Below are 18,920 nucleotides of genomic sequence, written 5' to 3' on the forward strand. Positions count from 1 at the left end.
AAAGGTCGAAGTAGCCCATTCGATGGTCGAAGTAGCCCAAAAAAACCTTCGAAATTCGAAGTTTTTTTACTTCGAATCCTTCACTCGAAGTTAGTGAATCGGCCCCTATATGTTCATTTCTTTAGAACACTTTCATTTTTTTGGTGTTACGGTTGCTTAATGGTCACCTCTGCTTGCATCCCATAAAAATCAAACCACAAAAAGGTGTTCTCACTGGAAATTAGGAACATATATCACTTATGAAATATACAACATTGGTACAAGTATTAAAAAACAAATGCCATTGCAATGAGTGTAATCCCTTATGGAATGGTGATTGCTGGTAAGTGTATTCCCAAATTAAAGGACTGTGCTGATCATCTATAATGTAAGATAGCCAGACCATCCTGATTCACAAGCAATCCAACCACATTGTGTTCATTTTGGCCACACATAGCCACATTGCAAGGGCCTGATTGACCTAGCTAGAGAATGAAATCACACGAGAAACAAGCAGCCCCTGATCTTTCCTGACCTTGATTTTACACCTATTGCCAACTTTCAGTTAAGAAGTCATTAGATTACAGCAGTGAACCAACTACTTCATACACACAGTAATGATTTACCATCTTAGTCACTTTTCTCTGTGCATGGTCAGTTAGCTCAGGCTCGGGATATCCTATTAGTCAGGTTAAAAAAAACCATGTGATTTTGTTGAGAATTGAATTGTGGATCTTTTCATACAATACAAGTCACGATATGATCTCGTTTTTAACAAAGGGGTAATTTTCCATATGATTAGGACATCCTCACTTTGTGTTTCTATAGCAAAATGAGTATTGTTTGTGGTGTCTGCAACATTGTGCAATTTCTATACTATATTTTTATCACTGGTTGAGGTTACTGCACCTGTTGTGTTTTGTCACATTAGTGTTGATGATTAAATGCAATAGTTGCAGATGGTTATAATGGCTACTTGCTGACACTGCTTGCGAAAGTTACCAAAAGCAGCCTATGATAAGGGACACCTAAAAATCCGGAGACGACAGACCTGTGTCAGACTGTATTCATCCCTACATTAAGGGGGTTTGAGGGGGTTTTTACCAAACCTTGGTTGAGGTTTTTTGGCCAAAAACTTCAGAGAACTGCAAAAACTGACGAGGTCATGTAGAAGTAAATGGCAGATGTCCCTTTACAATCTGAAGATATCGGGATCTGCAATGGGTTTCATGTGATTATTCCGAAAAAATGGGGGGTTTCTTGAAAAAATCGAGTGATTTGGGTGCCAAATATAAAAAAAAATTGTATGATTCGAGTTTCCACTTGATTTTATCGTCTTTTCCCGGCCTGACTTTTTTTATTGATATATAAGATAAAATTGTGGATTGGAGTTTGGTCGAGCTTGGTTTAATGAAAAAATTTGATAAATTGGAGTTTTATTAATTAACCTCCTAGGTGTGCTTCAGATTTAAACTAAGAGTGCCTTAAAGGGCAAAATACCCCCTTTGTTCAACGTGATTTCTATGAATAGGGCTTGTGCTGAACATACCTTTTGTCTAGCTTTTTACTGATGAAAAAAACAATATTTTCTTGAACTAAACTGGACAAACTAGTAAACTCATGTTTGGTTCTTGTGAGGTAGATAATTATATAACCAGTGTGCATATAAACCCCCTGCATAATGGCCTCCTCCTAATCAACCAATCACAACCGATCTAATTAGCAAGGACCAAACATGGAGTAGCCTCAGCTTTAATTTTTAGCCCAAGAAATAGCAATAAGTAAGAAAACAGCAATAAGTAAGAATGTATGTTCAGTGCAAGGCATATTCATTGAACTCAAGTTGAACAGGGGGATATACTACCCCCTTTAAGGAGTTATAACATGCTAAATATTGGAGTTTATTTCAACTGCTCACACTATGAATGCCATCTTCATTCATCTCTATGAATAAATCAGATGTCACTGTTGTTTGTTTAGTCATTTACAAATACAGAAGGTTGCTTTGGGTCTTCCTGCTATTGAGAAGATGATCTGTTGCTTTAAATGACACTCAGCTTGTAGTGGGAAGGAATAAATCCTCTCTGCTTCTAAAAAAACATTCTTTTCATACATGACTCTATTCATGAAAGCTGGCCATATACGTGCAGATATATCCTTATGTCCAAAAAACGCTCATTCGTTACAAGCTTTCGACCTACCACTAAACATTCAGATTAAATAAAGTAGTACAAATAACAAATCAGCTGATGAGAGCAATTATACAAAAGTTAGGACCAACAAATAGTAGTGACAGTCACCCATTGATATTGTCAGATAGGCAATAAATGCAGAAATATTATCGTTAGCCGGCAGAAATCTTCTAACCGATAGATTAAATAACAGATTGCCATGGCCAGTAGCGTAACTAGAGAGGGGCGGGCCCTGGTGCGTGATGCACAGCCGGGCCCCGCCCCCTCTGTACGCCCGCATTTTCTGTGGCGCACAGGCTGCTGGGGGGGCCCTGAGGGGGTGCGGGCCCTGGCCCGCTCACACACTCTGCTCCCCCGGTAGTTCCGCCACTGGCCGTGGCACAAAAAATGTTGGCACGATCCACACACAGTCTGAAAATCATAAGAAAAAACATTTGTACGACTTTATCTTTGCATCTATGGCCAGCTTAAGCCTAGCCCAGTTGGTCTATCTTGCTGAATCTAAGCAAGGAATTAATTGATGCTGTAAAGTATCACATATGGCTACCGTCAGCCTGAAAAAACATTGTTAGCTAAGATATTGGATAGTAAACCTTTAGGAATTCCTTTCATGCATTGCTAGCTTATAGAAAGTGTTTACCATAGGATGCCATGAAAGACCCAGTGATACATGCAAAGTAATTGCTGTGAGCCTTCATGGAATAAAAGTGCTGCCATCACCGGGGCTTCAGTGGTAGAACACCTCATGCCACACCAATTCAAACAATCTATTCTTGCTAATCTTTTTTACATACCTTATCACCAAGACAAGATATTGTACATTAGACAGGGTTCTCTGTGCAAGTAGTTGCCCTTGTGACCCCAGCCTTTAGAATAGTAACAATAAATGCAGAGGAAACCAGTAGTGCACTTGGTTGGGTATGCATGTTGGGGATATTTAGAGGGCTTTGGGTGATGGTAATGACGATAGCCGGAAAGCCCGGAATAGCAGCTCAAGGATTACATCTACAGGGAAAACAAAGCTGTAGGAAACATGTAGTGGCCCTGTACAGGGAGATGCAACTTCTCCAGCTTCTGTTCATGCAGCTTCAGCATTAATAAGGTGAAAGTGACTGTGATGGTCACGCCATTTATTCAAGGTGAATATTTCCTATTCTTTGCATCATATGGGCAGTATGGAAACTACTGAGGGCACCACACACATGGGGAAGCAACTGTAACAACCACAGACCTAGAATAGCAAAACAACCACAGACCTAGAATAGCAAAATTAGCAAGCAACTTGAGAAAAAATCTGGTGGTAAAAGCAAAAAGTAGTACTTGTTATTTCTGTTTACTGAGATGTGCTAAATTCCATAACTTTCCTTTAAATTGTAATTGTCCAGAGAAAGGCTAGGTCATAGGAGATGAAGACTGCTATAAAGACGATAAATAAAAAAAGACAAACAAATCTGGTGAAGTCATCTCTTTGGAATTGGACTTTCCCAGCAAATTAGATACAGATGCTGATTTTGCAAGTAAAATGCTGGACTGCAGAGCTGTTGGTATACTCCCCCCAAGGCTATTTCAATTTCAGTTTCGATTTCCCCTCAAGAACGCTAGACTGGTGCCCTGGACACTAAGATGACATTTACATTAGCCAGATGATATAAATCCAAATATATATTTCCAAATCATAACCATTATGTTTATTTCTCTCGTTCCTGTTTTAGAATTCTGCAGTGATATCAAAATGACTCCCATAATAGTTTAAAGGAGAACTAAAGAAGTAGGGGAGAAATGTTGTACATTATGTTTGGTGCTTCTGTTACAGCCCAAGGCAACCACAGTCCTTTTGCAGTAAAGCTGTGTCTCTAAATATGCCCCAATAGGTCCCCATCTTTTTTTCTGCTGATTCACTGCCCATGCTCTGTGCTGCTGTCAGTAGGGACAGACTCAAAATATACAGTACACAGTAAATAAATGTCACAATATAAGGCTGATTTTACAGATAATTACTACATGGAGGCACAGAAACCAGTACAACTAGCATCAGAATTTAATAACCAGCAGTGTAGCATCAGCTTTTATTACAGGCCAACCTCATTTTCTGATGGATAATTTGCAACAAATCCTAAGCTTATCTTCCAAACAGCTGCTCAGAGCCCACTGAGCATGTGCGTGTCACAGACACTTTCCAAGATGGTGACCCCCTGTGACAAGTTTGAAGTCTGGGATCATTGCTGCTATTGGGAAGCTGAAATTTTAGGCTGGTACAATAAGTTCAGTATATAAAATATGGCATTTTTAAGTATATTTATTTTAGGGTTTAGTTCTCCTTTAATTAAATAAACAAATAAGGATCAGTGCATTGCTGTGAATGTGTAATTACAAGCAGTGTCATAAAACAAATAATTTGAATGCATGTGATGCTGCATATAGGGATGAATAGTCAACAACTCTTGTTCTGCTCTGCATAATATAAATGTTTTCCTTGGAACAAAATTAAAAGACAGAAGCCTGAAGCAATGGCTCGAAGTCTCAGTGAGTGTTCTATGCTTGTCTATATAAAGTATATCATTTAAGTGTGTTTGCTATGAGTTCAGGTGTCTACAGACAATTTTTATCTTTTGTCTAAACATTTATTGATATCTTGGGTGAGATATGTGCTTTATATAAATGTTGCAGAGATGATTTAGTATTTTAATCTCCAAACAATATATTATAGCAGTGTTTATGTTTATCCTTCTTATAGTGATCAATAAAAGGCAAGCTGCTTATTTTGTAAACATTGAATCAGATATCTGCAATGCAGCACAGTTAGGGTGTGTACCCCGAAGGTTGTTTCACTTTCACTTTCGGCTTCCACTATAGAATACCAGCTTGGTGCCCCCTAGAACACTAGCATTAGAATTACATTTACCTTTGATGTAATGCTAGCTACTCATCATATGGTATCTTGGATTTAGAACTGTATTATATCCATCCCTTACAAAATAATAGTTTTAGTACAAGCCTCTGCATTTAGGTTTAATCTGAGATTGGATTTTGTTTTAGAGCCTTTCAGAATTGTGTGAGCATTACAACTCCCCTTTCCAAAATGACTCAATCAAATGTCTCTGACCTGGGTTTTCCCAGCCACATTAAGCTTTTTCCTGCAGTGCTCTGTTGCAGTGATGAAACAGTGGGAGGAGAGACACTCCGTGTCTCTCTCTCTCTATATATAAGGGTCTACTGAGAGGCACGCAGTATCAAATCATTTATTCACACTCCAGCTCCTAGATCTTGTCAGGTAAGCAATAACAACATGCACTTCCTTTACTAAATGAATTTAACAAAGAGATGTAAATGCTTTCATACGACCTTTACCATTCCTGTATCTCTGCTTGTTCTGCAAAGAAATGTTCAGCACTCCAGTCATATAAAAATGAATTTTTAAGTCTTTAAGTTTTAAAAATAGGCAAATATGGATCAGTTCATTTTGCAATTACAAATAGGAATAGGTACAAAAGTCATTTAAATGCACGTGATACTGCAAGCAGTGTGGAATAGTCATCTATAAAATGTTTTTCTGCATAATTAAATTGTTTTGCTTGGATATTAATCAAAAGACAGACACCTAAAGCAAATGCTGAAGTGTTCAATGTCCTATGATTTCATATTCATGTATATACTTATGTATCATATAACTGTGTTTGCTATAAACTTAACATATTGTATCTGTTGTCTAAACAAAACTTTACCAAGTCAGTTTTTATTGTGTTTAATCACTATATTAATATAGTGGGTGAGAAAGGTCATTTTAAATGCTTTCTGTAAATAATGCAATTGGGATTAGTCCCACAGTAATAGGATATCAGGTTATAATGATGAATAAATACAAGAAGGCTTATAGGTTTTTTTGTTTTTTTTAAATTAGCATTTGACCATTGCAAGACATATGAGCAAAAGGCGATGTTATCGCAATGATTTTTACTACCAAAATCATGAAATCATGAAAAACTCTGACATTAAAAGAGCACGTTTTTGCACGGACGGCTCTGGTTTGAAGAGGATGCATTGAAAATATTGACTTCCTCTAGGTTTTCAGCTGTTTGCAGCTTGGTAGATAATATGATGATGTGAAACTGCTATTATTCGTTTAGAAAGTATAGAGTCTTATATAAAGATAATTTATTATGTTTTCATGTAACACATAAAATGTTGGTCTTATATTCTTCATGAAGATGTAATAAAAATAGGCTTGTCAAAACTAGACAGTTTGTCTTTCTACATCTCAGTAATATTTGTAGAGGGATATCTAGAGAATATGTGCATTTCCTTAATGAATAAGCTGATAATGTAAAATTTTGAATTGACTCTTGAAATAGTTATGTGATTTATGGAGAGCTTTAGGATAATGGTACGTGCAAATGCCCTGCTTCCAGTGCCATGGTTTTTCTTTAGAATAATATGTGGAATTGCTGCAAATGATATACTTTAGAGCAGGGGCCCCCAACCGTTTTTTACTCGTGAGCCACATTCAAAAATAAAAAGAGTTGGGGAGCAACACAGGCATGCAAAAACTTCCTGGTGTGCCAAAAAAGGGCTGTGACTGGCTATTTGGTAGCCCCTATGTGGACTGTCAGCCTATAGGAGACTCTGTTTGGCAGTACAAGTTTTTATGCAACCAAAACTTCTCTTCCTCCAAGCCTGGAATTCAAAAATAAGCAACTGCTTTGGGACCACTGGTAGCAACATCCTAAGGGTTGGTGAGCAACATGTTGCTCGCGGGCTGCTGGTTGGGGGTCACTGCTTTAGAGAATGTACTATACAGGGTACTTATGATAGGAAATTACCCTAGTCATTTCCAGGAATTTTGTTTGCTGTCTCTTATCCAGAGAAGATATGGGGCATATTTTTCAAAAGATGAATAGGTTTTCCTAATGGAATCTAAGTTCCCCATGTTCCCACCACCTTTCAGAAACATTGCTGAGACATTGGCTGGGTAGCCCTGCCCTCATTGTGACACCCAGTTGTTTCTGAAAATGCTAAACTTCCCACAGGCAGAGCTGACCTATTGATAGCACAGCTAATAGGGTGACATGAATGACCCAGTGATACATTGGCAAGAAAGTGCTGTAAGTGTTCATAGGATATCAGTGCTGGGCTTGAGTCCTACAATAGCCTATACCACAGTAACTCAAACAACTGTTTCAATGCTGATCTTGTAAATGTAAGTCAGATGGAAGAGCAGCATATCGATCACCTCTATGGGAGGCAAAACAAAGTTACAGGAAATGTGTAGTATCCTCCTTGTAGATGTCCATCTGTGTGGCAACCAGGCCATTGGGCCATATATGACTGCCTTAAAGGTTGCTATAAACCGTGTGCTGAAGTTGTAGAGATGTCTTAGTGAAGATTGGAATGTGCAGTCATGCAATGTAGTTACAGAGGTTTAAAGAGGTTGAATGCCTGGTAAAAACTGGCAAAAATTGTACATTCCCCACAAGTGATGTGCTATTGAGATGGCTAATCTGGTATGTACCTTGCTACTGATTAATCACTTTTTACTGTTTTATTCTGTTTACAGGGGCAAGAGTATTAATGTCCTCAAACATATTCAACGTATTTAAAATGTGTGCAGGCAAGCAGCCGCTGACAGAAAATGATATTGAACATGGTACAAGCAGGGACCCGCCTGGCAAGAAAAAACACAGATTACTCCATATAAAGGCTATTAAAAAATTATTTTACTGTAAAAGAACAACAGGGGATCCAAACAACCAACAGATTATCCATGAAAATATAACAGGTGTGAATTTGTCATTATGGGGGATAAATGAGCAGAATCTGTCTTTTATATTCCTAATGCAATGTATCCTGTTGCTACTTTAATTAACATTGTGAATCCAAATAATCTAAAGCAGATGCACACAGCAATATTGGGGCAGCTATGATATGGCATTCTTGTTCCGACATCATTGCCATTTCTCTGAAAATTAAATGGGTCTGCATTAACCAAACTTCCCAATGGAAAGAGTGGTTGTGATGTCTTTCTGGAGCAGAGCCAGGGCTAAATATCCAAGTTTTAGGGCTAAATATCCAAGTTATATATATATATATATATATATATATATATATATATATATATATATATTTATATATATATATATATATATATATATATATATATATATATATATATATATATATATTCGGCACACCATTTACTTCATCCCGGTGCATACTGTACTTCCAAACCAGTCATGTACATATCCAAGTAAAACATTACCTGAAGGGCAACATTTGATTTCATTCATCAGGCATAATAGAGCAACAGTTAATGCTGTATTTGCACAAAATGTGTATAATCTTATCAGAGTAGATGGTAATAAAGGCAAATCAAATGGTTACAAAGAACAAATTATGATTAACAAGGAAACAGGGTGTTTGTTGAAGGTTACATGCCATAATAATGATGTACATTAGTTTATGGATATGGAAGCAAGATATTTATATAAAGAGTTTTATATATGCACATTATGGGGGTTATTTACTAAACTCCAAATTTATTTGGTTGGGTTTTTTTTTTAAAAACTCAAATTTTTCCTTATTAGTTTTTTTTTTTTTAAAACTCAAATTTTTCGAGATTTATTAAAGCCCGTTGCAGCAAAAAGCCAGAATCCAAAAATCCGCCATCTCAGACATGCCTAGGTTTTGTATAAGTCAATAGCAGAGGTCTCTATCCTAATTGGAAGTTATTGTGGCCTGTGCTGGGTTTAACCAAAAATCCAATCATTTCAGGCAAAAACCCCCAAAAATCATACAATTCGGGGGAAAAGCCTGAAAAATCGTACAACGATTTTTTGTACAATTTTTCCGGGTTTTCCCCCAAACCAATTAATTAAAATAATAAATAAGATCAGTTTTTGATGAGATAAATTCAGATTTTAGTAAATAACCCTCAAAATATTGTGTTTCATTTTTACAGCTGAAAGTATTCAGAGGGACATTGATCAAAAATTATTCTCTAAGGCCAGCAATGATCTGATCATGTTGGAACAAGAGTGCTACAGTAATACTGATGATGAACTACACCATGAAAACAAAAAAAAGGTTGAGTCTCTTTATAAGGTATTGGAGGATATGGTATTTACAGTAATAAAAGATTCAATCACAATGGAATGCGAGGAATTGATAGAGCAAGCAGTTCAGGCAATACTAGAACAAGAAAAGGAAGACAACAGGTATATTACAGACTCCAAAGATTACAACCCAGAACGGCCAAGAAAATGGAAGCAAAAGTGGATCAGCACTGTCAAGGAGTCGGTGAATGATAGAGTCAAAGAATTACCTGAGGATGAAACAAACAATTCCAGTTCATCTCTTTCACAATCTTTTACAAGTCTGGGAAAAATATTCAAGAAGGACTTAACTCACATAATATACCATCTCAAGCAGCATTATCCCGATGATTTTGATGTTTGCAACAGCTACGCACAACATTATCACCAGGCTTTCTTGGCGCATACCAATACCATAACAGAGTTTGAACTTAGTGACAAGGATATCTTTTTTCTGCTGTGTTGGGTTCATGATATTTATCCAAAGTACGTGTTTGTATACATTTTTATTTCTCTATTAGAGTATAGGTCATAGTTTTAAAGGGATTTTGGTAAAGAGCAGACAGGGGGCCTCATTGAGGCAATAATGTTCTATGCGAGGCCGAACCTGCTAAGACAGGTGTCAGAAAGCAGCTGATTCAGCCCTGGGGTGGGGTACTCTTTAGTTCAGATTTGTCCAAACTACAGAGAATTTTAGTTTCATGGCACACATAGGGCAGATGTATCAAGGGTCGAATTTCGAGGGGTTAAATCCCTCGAAATTCGACTGGGGAATAGAATCGAATAGGCAATTCGGGCGAATCTACGCGCCAGCGAATAGTCGAATGGGCGAATATTCGCCCAGCAAATAGTCACAGGATCGAATATTCGATCGAAGGATTTTCATTCAATCAAATGATCGATCGAATGCCTTTTTATTCGATATTATTAGAAAACAAGCCTATGGGACTTTCCCATAGGCTTTTAAAGCAATTCGGTAGGTTTTAGGTGGCGAAGTAGGCAGTCGAAGTATTTTTAAAAGAGACAGTACTTCAACTATCGACTGGGCGAATAGTCGCAGCGTTTTTGCGCTCCGTCTATTTGAATCATTCTACTCAGGCGAATTTACGCCAATTCGATAGTCGAGGAGCACAAAAAACGACTCGAAATTCGAGTATTTTTCCTTCTATTCCTTCACTCGAACTTAGTGAATGGGCCCCATAGTGTTTTTACAACTACCTGTACTACTTGTGTTGATTCACTAGAATGGGAATCACTCTGGATTGGCAGAGTGACAGATGGCCCACTACTCTACCCACTGAAAGAGAAATTCAGTATCTGGAACAAGTCATTTTGATTTTGCATGGTCCTTAGGTGCAATGTAACAGGCCTTGCTTGCACTAGAGGTTGTAATTCATTTGCAATAACAATAATAGTCAGGCCATTAAACCTTCTCTTTTCTTAAACAAAAATGTTTCAGTCATTTGGTAAATACAAGTCTTGTACTCATTCATGTATCATGTATCTAATTCATGCTCTTCTCCATTGCAGTGTTATCCTAAAAGACCCACCTTTAGCTGGGAACATAGATGAGACAAGGTTAAAAAGTCTTTTATCACCACAGAAAATCAGGGACTACGAAAGCAGTTATGTTTCCACTGAAGTGGTAGGTTCTAATTCAGTTGCATATGTAATTTATTTTAGAGAAGCTTTACTTAAAATTGTAAGTGCATATATTCAGCTGTCTTAATTAAGTACAAATTTCAAACAGCATTGGTGCATTGCAGAGGTAAAAAGTCATGATTTGTTTTATTAAATAGCAAAAGGATATTAAACCTTGATCTGTTCCGCTCTCCAAATATAATACAAACACATCGATTTGCTAAAATTCATTCAGTAACATTACTGTTACATTGTGTTGATTTAGAACAAAGCTCTCAAAGTCAGAGACTCAAAACTAGAACATATAAACAGGAAAAGGAAAATGTCTAACAGTTTTATATTTTAAACAGAAAACTATACAAATAATTAGAACATTTTTTAATAAATGCTTTGGTAGAGGTCAGTCCTCATTTTAACAGATCGTTTATATTGGGATATTATAAAAGTTACTGGAAGTTAAGATAAGGAAAAAGTGATATAATTAATATAATATAATCTCCATTTCTCTACAGTTTACTGTAAAGACATGGATTAATAAAAGTTTAGACCTGGAAGCCCAACTCTGGAATGTTGGAAAAGAACCTGAGAAGCTGGATGAAACATACCATACTGAATTACACATTGATGTCCTACAGGTAAATAATATTCTTGTAGCATGTTGTTTGGATTTTTTCTTCATTAAGTGACAAATCTTTTTTTTTGCCCAATAGAATTTTAGTGGTGGAATAAGGAGAGCCATGGAAATATCAGAGAGATTGACAAATAGACTCAAGCCACTTCTGGCAGCAGAATTGGTGGAATTTGCCAAAAGGTACATATTTCTTAAACATTGAACATTTTTTTCCCAATTAACAATTTACCCAACTTTACCCATACGGTATCCAGCCTACTAGTCTACAGGGTGAACTGATGGTTAGTGCATGAGGCTCTATCTTTCTATTATTTTGTTTATACGAGCTGCTAGTCTAAAGATTAGAAGTAAAGCGGAGTTGTGGCTCCTTTTCACTTTCTAATCTGCCAAGGAACCATGCACTGAACCATAGAGATTAGTACAATGTTATGATACAAGTAGTGCCAGCTTAGTAAGATAAGTAAAGTGAACTTAAAGTAGCTATTATTCAAAACGTTGTCATTTTATCAAATTTATCATTTTGACCACTGCGATGATGAAATGGTGAAAAACAGTTTTAATGGAATGTCATAGCTTTCTATAGAAGAGCACAGGAGATGTTCTCTTAGTGGCAGACACTGGCGTCCCACAGTCCTAATATAGTTGCTTTTCCCTTTATCTTGCTACATCATACAGTATATTAAATGGAATATGCACATTGCCAAGATGAGCTGACCCATATAGTGATATCAGAGCAACTGCTGCTGTAAAGTTGTGGCATGACACCCTTTTTCCAGAAACCTTGGAAAGCCACATTATTGGTCTTATATTTCATTTTATGTGTTTAGGTACAAGAGCCTATTTGAAGAATTCCTAGAGAAAAATAAGAACCAACAAAATTTAAGGCCTACAATCATCGTTAATATGAATTGCTGCTGGAATTTCAGGTAAATGTACATGCATTTCATATTCCTAGTGAAATTCATTATCTGTATAAAGCACAGGGGAAAAGGTAGAAAAATAATTTCTACTGTACTGAAAGCAGCATATCTAACAATAAAAATCATAAGGCATTATAAAGCCTGCAATGATGCCTTTCATATAGATCTCTGCCTATTATGGGGTACCCTTTCCTTTGGGTCCAATTTATTATTTATTCAGTATTCAATGTCCTTACTAAACAGATGTTTTGATCTCTTTCTGGCATCCTTCCTACAATCTGGAGAATACATATGTGAAGCATAATGAAGATTTAGGGAGGCAGAATTAAAAATGTTGTTATTTTTTTAGGGACTTTGTAACACACAACTTTAATGATGCCCAGTTACAAAGACACAAAGAAAATATGAATTCCATCTTGCTTGAGTTTGAAGATCTTGGTTACAATGTCCTCCTGCAGAGTCTGTTTCAAGAATTAAAGGTAACTACAAACTTGTTTTTTATTATTATTATTATTATTATTATCATACACATAAAATAATATTAATGTAATTTTAAGGACAGAGACAGTAGAAAAATGTGGGATATAAATTAGATGTAGTAGGATATATATGTATATAAACCTGTTTATGGCCATAGATATGTAGGTCAGTGTTCAGAGGCATGATTGCATATGTACAGAAATATTTATGGATGGCTACATTTTGCAGATATACTTTATTTGACCTAATTATAATTTACTCAACAATGTTTAAACCATTTCATCTGAATGTATAATAATAATCAGCATGTGTTTATTTTCAGTCACATTTCAAAAAAATATCCCAAGGTAATGGCCTATGCAGCTACAAGGTCATGTCAGAAATCATCGAAAAAGTAGAAAAATACATTGATCCTCTTACGACTCTAAAGACATCTTGCCATCAGGTAAGCAATGATGCTCCATTTTTAAAATAAAATACAATGAATTGTGACATCATAATACGTTAGATGATAATAATTGTTCTAGATTGATGGGTACAGTCAGAGCACTGCCATTATCCATTGCATTGTTTTTCCCCTGCTTGTGTTATTTTGAAAGAAAAAAACTAAATAAAAGCTTGCCAGGTTTTAGGTGGCAATTTTAAAAAAAAAAATAACTACTGCACAAGGGAATAAAAGACATATTTTCAGCTATCAATTCACCCACAAAGTGCTCCTGTGCAAAATGTGGTGGTGGGTTCCCTTCTAACCACTCCTGCATAGGTATCTCCCTACAAACCTAATCCCACCCTCCACTATCAACCAAAAAACCCTTATCTCCTCTTTGTGAGATTGTGAAATGGTCATTTGATACACGTGGGCCTCCTTAGGTCCCAGGGTCTAGGTGCTAGTGCAACAACTCCAGCACCTGTAGATACAAACAAGCTTTCATTAGAATGGAAACCAGTAGAAGACATATTTTATATTATGACAATGTATTTTAAATGTATGTGATTCTCTTCCATTACTCAAAAAGTTTCCAAAGTTGTTCCCACAAATTTCCCCAGTTTCCCCAGTTACAGAAATACTTTTTTTTTTCCATAGGAAATGATTGGAAGGATTCATTTTTACCTGGTTACAGAATATGTCACAAGACTCATGAAGAAAAAGGTCTGCCTCAAAAATATGGACCAATTAAAAACTCTTGCCAACCAAATCAATGAGAGTGCAAAAATGATTGATGACTTCTTTTCCTCGCAGGTAAATCAAGTATCATTTCCTTTACCTAATGGGCCACATTCAATTCAGTGAGAAAAAGTTATTTTATGGTTTATCATGTGAAAACTCATGGACGCGATTCTATTTGAGGAGAAAATACTTTTCTCCAAATTAAGTTCCAGTTTTTTCCCATAGACTTCAATAGAGTTTTCAAGTGATAAACTGTGAGATACATTTTTCTGAATTGAATTACATCTCAAATTGAATCTTGTCCATTTCTTCTCATGTGATAAACCTTTTTCTCACTGGATTGAATTTGGTCCATTGTTTTTTTTTCTTAATATGATGGTGGAAGGTGCATATGTACAATTGGGATTGTAGATTCTCCGAGGAGGACTTCCCACCACATAATAGGATAACAATAATTATTATTCAGTAATTTGTAAGCAGATTTACCTTAAGCTAAAGAGTTTGGCAGGGGATACTGGCAGATGCATACTTCCCAATCCTTATAAAGAAGAGAAAGAAAAATCTGCCGCATGTTGTGGCAAAATTTTTGGCCAAGCCTCCACTGTGGCCCAAACACTGTGCCATTTTACAAAAACACATACATTTCCATGTTTGTAATGGCTTCATCAGTCGCACAAAGTGCACACAGTGACCCCCAACATTTCATAACATATTAACTACCATGGGCAAATTATAATGAACACTCCAAGGGGCAGATTTATTAAGGGTCGAATTTCGAAGTGGAAAATACTTCGAAATTCGACCATCGAATAGAATCCTCCGACATTCGATTTTATCGTACGATCGTATGATTTTCCTTCGAAACCCAAAAACTTAGAAATATGCTCTGGCAGGTCCCCATAGGCTAACATAGCACTTCAGCAGGTTTAAGTTGGCGAAGTATTGAAGTCGAAGTTTTTTTAAAGAGACAGTACTTCGATTATCGAATGGTCGAATAGTCAAATGATTTTTACTTTGAATCGAAGTAAATTTAAAGTCATAGTATCCTATTCGATGGTCGAAGTATCCCAAAAATTACTTTAAATTTCGAATTTTTTTACTTCGTAAATTCCCTCGAATTCACTTCGACCCTTGTTAAATCTGCCCCTAAGTGTTGTATAATAGACACAGGATAAGGGGTTTTCCCATAAGTCAGTACTCTTTTGGTAAAATGTATTGTAGAGTAGCATAAATATTAGAACATATTTAGACTAAGATATATGTAATAAATAAAAAACAATCAGTTAATTTTTCCATTATAAAGAGGTTTTACAAAAGTTTTCTAAGTAGTCTACCTATTTTGAATGGTTATTTTATTTTTAAATGTCTTCCTGGTTTTAGTTATTTTATCATTTATAGAACGTATTAGTTAATATTTGATTTTTAGGGGCACATTTACTATTGGTCGAATATCGAGGGTTAATTAACCCTAGATATTCGACCATCGAAGTAAAATCCTTTGACCTCGAATATCAAAGTCGAAGGATTTACCGCATTTAGTTCGATCGAACAATCGAAGGAAAAATCGTTCAATCGAATGAATAAATCCTTTGAATCGAATGATTCGAAGGATTTTTATTCCTTCGATCAGAAATTGCTAAGAAAGCTTATGGGGAAGGTCCCCATAGGCTAACATTGGTGCTCGGTAGGTTTTAGTTGGCGAAGTAGGTAGTCGAAGTTTTTTTTAAAGAGACAGTACCTCGACTATTGAATAGTCGAACGATTTTTCATTTGAATCGTTCATTCGAAGTCGAAGGTCGATGTAGCCAGAAAAAAAATTGACGTTTTTTTCATTCGAATCCGTCACTCGAGCTTAGTAAATGTGCTCCAAGTGTTCGTTTTTTTCAGGTCCTTGGCATTTTGAATTGTGCTAATATCACTTTGAAATATAAATAATATATAAAGGCTAAGAGCATTAACTTTTTTGTTGTGTGTTTCTAGGATTCACCCAGAGTATGGCTGATACCTCTGATTTACAAAATTGCTGAAATCATCAGACTTCAGGATATAGGAGCAATTCAGATTGAAGTGGCAGCCCTTGTAGAAGAGTACTCAGATGTTGGGTAAGAGTCTTGAGTCAGCATGTTCTGATTAAGTGGCTGAAATAGCAGTGTAAAAATAAATGCAGAGACAAAGCTAATAAGGCTCTGTTCAAGTTCATCAAATATTTCATATGAAGGCTACATGGTGGGGCACATTTACTAAGCGTCGAATTTGATACTTCGATAGTCTAAGTATTTTTTCAATCGAAAAAGGCCGCTTTCGATCGAAGTAAGAATCATTCGATCGATCGATTAAATCGTTCGAATCTAATGATTTTACAAAAAAAAACTTTGACTACTCAAAACTTAGCCAAAGTTTATAGGAGGTCCCCCATAGGCTAAACAGCAATTCGGCAGGTTTAAGGTGGCGAAGTATCAAAGTTTTTTTTCGAAAGTACTTCGATTTTCGAAGTCGACGTTTTTTCAATTCTAAACTAATTTTGGCCCATTCGATGGTCAAAGTACCCAAAAATTACATTGAAATTCTACGTTTTTGAATTCGAAAATTCACTTCAACCCTTAGTAAATGGGCCCCGGTGTGTCCAATATATAGTGTATTGAATTATAATACGTATTATCTATGTAGATAGAAGATAGAACAGCCAAAAGTGTCAAACTCTATAAGGAGCGCTGACTTTGGTGGAATATGTCCCTGGGTTCTCTCATTTACATGCAGTTGGCAGAGACTAACCTCTACCTAAAGAGTCAGAACTGGCAACCAGTTAGGCAACATGAGCTTATGAAACTAATGGAAAGAAAGAAAGAATAGTAAATAGAAATGGGTGAATATATGACATTGTGACATGTAATTTTCAGTCCATAAAAATGAATTTTAGATGGTTTGCAGATGCCTTAATTTGTCTTATATTCAAAAGTAGCGTTGTGAAATTTATGTGTCACCATTAAATTAGTCATTTAGGATTTGGAAATTCCAAAATGTGTTAAACCTTTTGTCTCTTCTTTGCAGGAAAAAACACATTGAAGGCATTTTATACATAAAAGGCAACCTAAGCAAACAAGAAGTGAAATCTGTCCTGAATATTCTCAAATACAATGGAACAAAGGCCAATAAAAACCCACCATTCTTCTCATTAATTAAACTATCGTAATCATAGGCACTTCATGTGACTCTGCCTTCCTATTGGTGCTTGAGATCCGAACCTTTTTATGTGCAATACTGTACCAAGATGTGGCTGGAGCAGCTATATCAGTTTTGTTTACAGATATTAGGCTGTAGGAAAAGTGTGACTGCAAAGCATGCTGGCAGCGTGGAAACAGTGTATTGCTATTATATAGTATTAATGTTTAGTCTGAAAATACATGTGTTTATTGTATTCTATCTTCCATTTTAAACCACTTGTCACAATATTACTAGTGATTTACTGTATATGCATGCCTGAATACAGATTCATGAATTAGCGCCTTAGGCTTACCCATGAGATTGTACTTAGTGTAGCAAATCAACACACTGGTAAGGCTTGGTGTCTTGTTTTCTGTTGTAACCGCTAGCCCTACCACAACCCACTTCTCACTACCAACTATGGCATAAACAGGTCTGTTAAATCAGTCATACAATGGGACATTTTCAGTAAAATATTTCACTATTTTTTTGTGCTTATTGCACATATCAAATTCCATCTGAACAAAGGTCAACAACCTCCATTTTTGTTGCTAGCCTCTGCATAGCTTACTTTGAATTGGTTTCCTGTTGTTAATACAATGTGATTGTGTTTTATGTATTTCTCCGCGCCACGATTGTTGGAAAGAAAATATAAAGGATAATCAGAGAAATACATAAACCTTACAAGGGAAACATTTGGACCAATGCGTTTGATATTTTTAACTGTTTTGGTTCATGCAAGCTCTGAAGCATTTATTATGGATGTGTTATGATAAGCTTTTTTTCAGTTATATTTATTTCATTGCATTTTGTACATTATTTGGATACTAGAGTGTTATAACGTGTTTTACATATTTATTTTCCCTAAAACATTTTAGCAGATAATATTTGCCATAAATGTTATTTTTTTTACCTGCACATTAAAGATAATGTTTCTTATGAGTTGCTCCGTGTGTTTTTTGTGTACATGAATAATAACAGCCAGATTCAATTCAGTGAAAAAAGGTTGATCCCATGAAAGCTCAATCTGAGATGCAATTCAATTCAGAAAACCGTATCTCATGGTTTATCACGAAAAAAGTGAATTAGAATAAAATGCTTATATTTTTTCATATTTTAATATGGGATTATGTTTACAAATTGTAACTGTTAAATATATGTTATTTAAATTAGTTTAACCATTTGAAGCTCATGCCACATTTGTGGCATTTTGATAAATATGCGTATTCGCTGCAAAATAACATCTGGCAAAGTTGAACGAAGTATGGCGGAGGCTTCTGAGGCGAAAATCCTCCCTTTAGTAAATTTGCCCCATAGTGTAACATTTGATCCCCAAATGGCCCCCTGCGCCAGTCTAAATTGTACTAGATATTGGTTTTCAGGGCCACAGCAATAACTATCCCCTACATTTGAACTATACTCATGAAACCTTTTTTATTTCCTTCTTCAGGTTTTACTCTCAACTTTTGGTGTAGGAAGCCCCTGCTGTAACTGAAATCCAAACTGTCAGAAAGTTTCTGTCTAGTAAATGCTGTACTGAGCATTGTCCACACCCACCAGGTTGTCAGTTATTGATGTCACAGTTACCTTCAGTCATCAGGACAGGGTCCAGCCAGCCAGTAG

At 36.2% G+C, this 18,920-nt stretch overlaps 1 protein-coding gene across 2 annotated transcripts in view; it reads left to right on the forward strand.

Moving 5' to 3' along the window:
- Nucleotides 1–18,239, forward strand: part of LOC108698790 (tumor necrosis factor alpha-induced protein 2) — a 47,009-nt gene extending 28,770 nt beyond the window's left edge. Inside the window, exons 1-12 of one of the 2 annotated variants that reach the window (XM_018230576.2) lie at nt 5,337–5,442; nt 7,723–7,944; nt 9,124–9,742; nt 10,787–10,901; nt 11,410–11,532; nt 11,608–11,708; nt 12,356–12,454; nt 12,798–12,927; nt 13,251–13,373; nt 14,013–14,168; nt 16,077–16,198; nt 17,145–18,239. In XM_018230576.2, coding sequence (XP_018086065.1) covers nt 7,737–7,944; nt 9,124–9,742; nt 10,787–10,901; nt 11,410–11,532; nt 11,608–11,708; nt 12,356–12,454; nt 12,798–12,927; nt 13,251–13,373; nt 14,013–14,168; nt 16,077–16,198; nt 17,145–17,286 — 1,938 coding nt within the window. In that variant the 5' untranslated portion in view covers nt 5,337–5,442; nt 7,723–7,736 and the 3' untranslated portion in view covers nt 17,287–18,239. Of the gene's footprint in view, nt 1–5,336; nt 5,443–7,722; nt 7,945–9,123; nt 9,743–10,786; nt 10,902–11,409; nt 11,533–11,607; nt 11,709–12,355; nt 12,455–12,797; nt 12,928–13,250; nt 13,374–14,012; nt 14,169–16,076; nt 16,199–17,144 lie in introns of those variants that run through there. The other variant, XM_041573082.1, reaches the window with a different exon arrangement.
- Nucleotides 18,240–18,920: the final 681 nt, after the last annotated feature.

This window comes from Xenopus laevis, chromosome 8L (genome assembly GCF_017654675.1).
Source record: "Xenopus laevis strain J_2021 chromosome 8L, Xenopus_laevis_v10.1, whole genome shotgun sequence".
NCBI lineage: Eukaryota > Metazoa > Chordata > Amphibia > Anura > Pipidae > Xenopus > Xenopus laevis.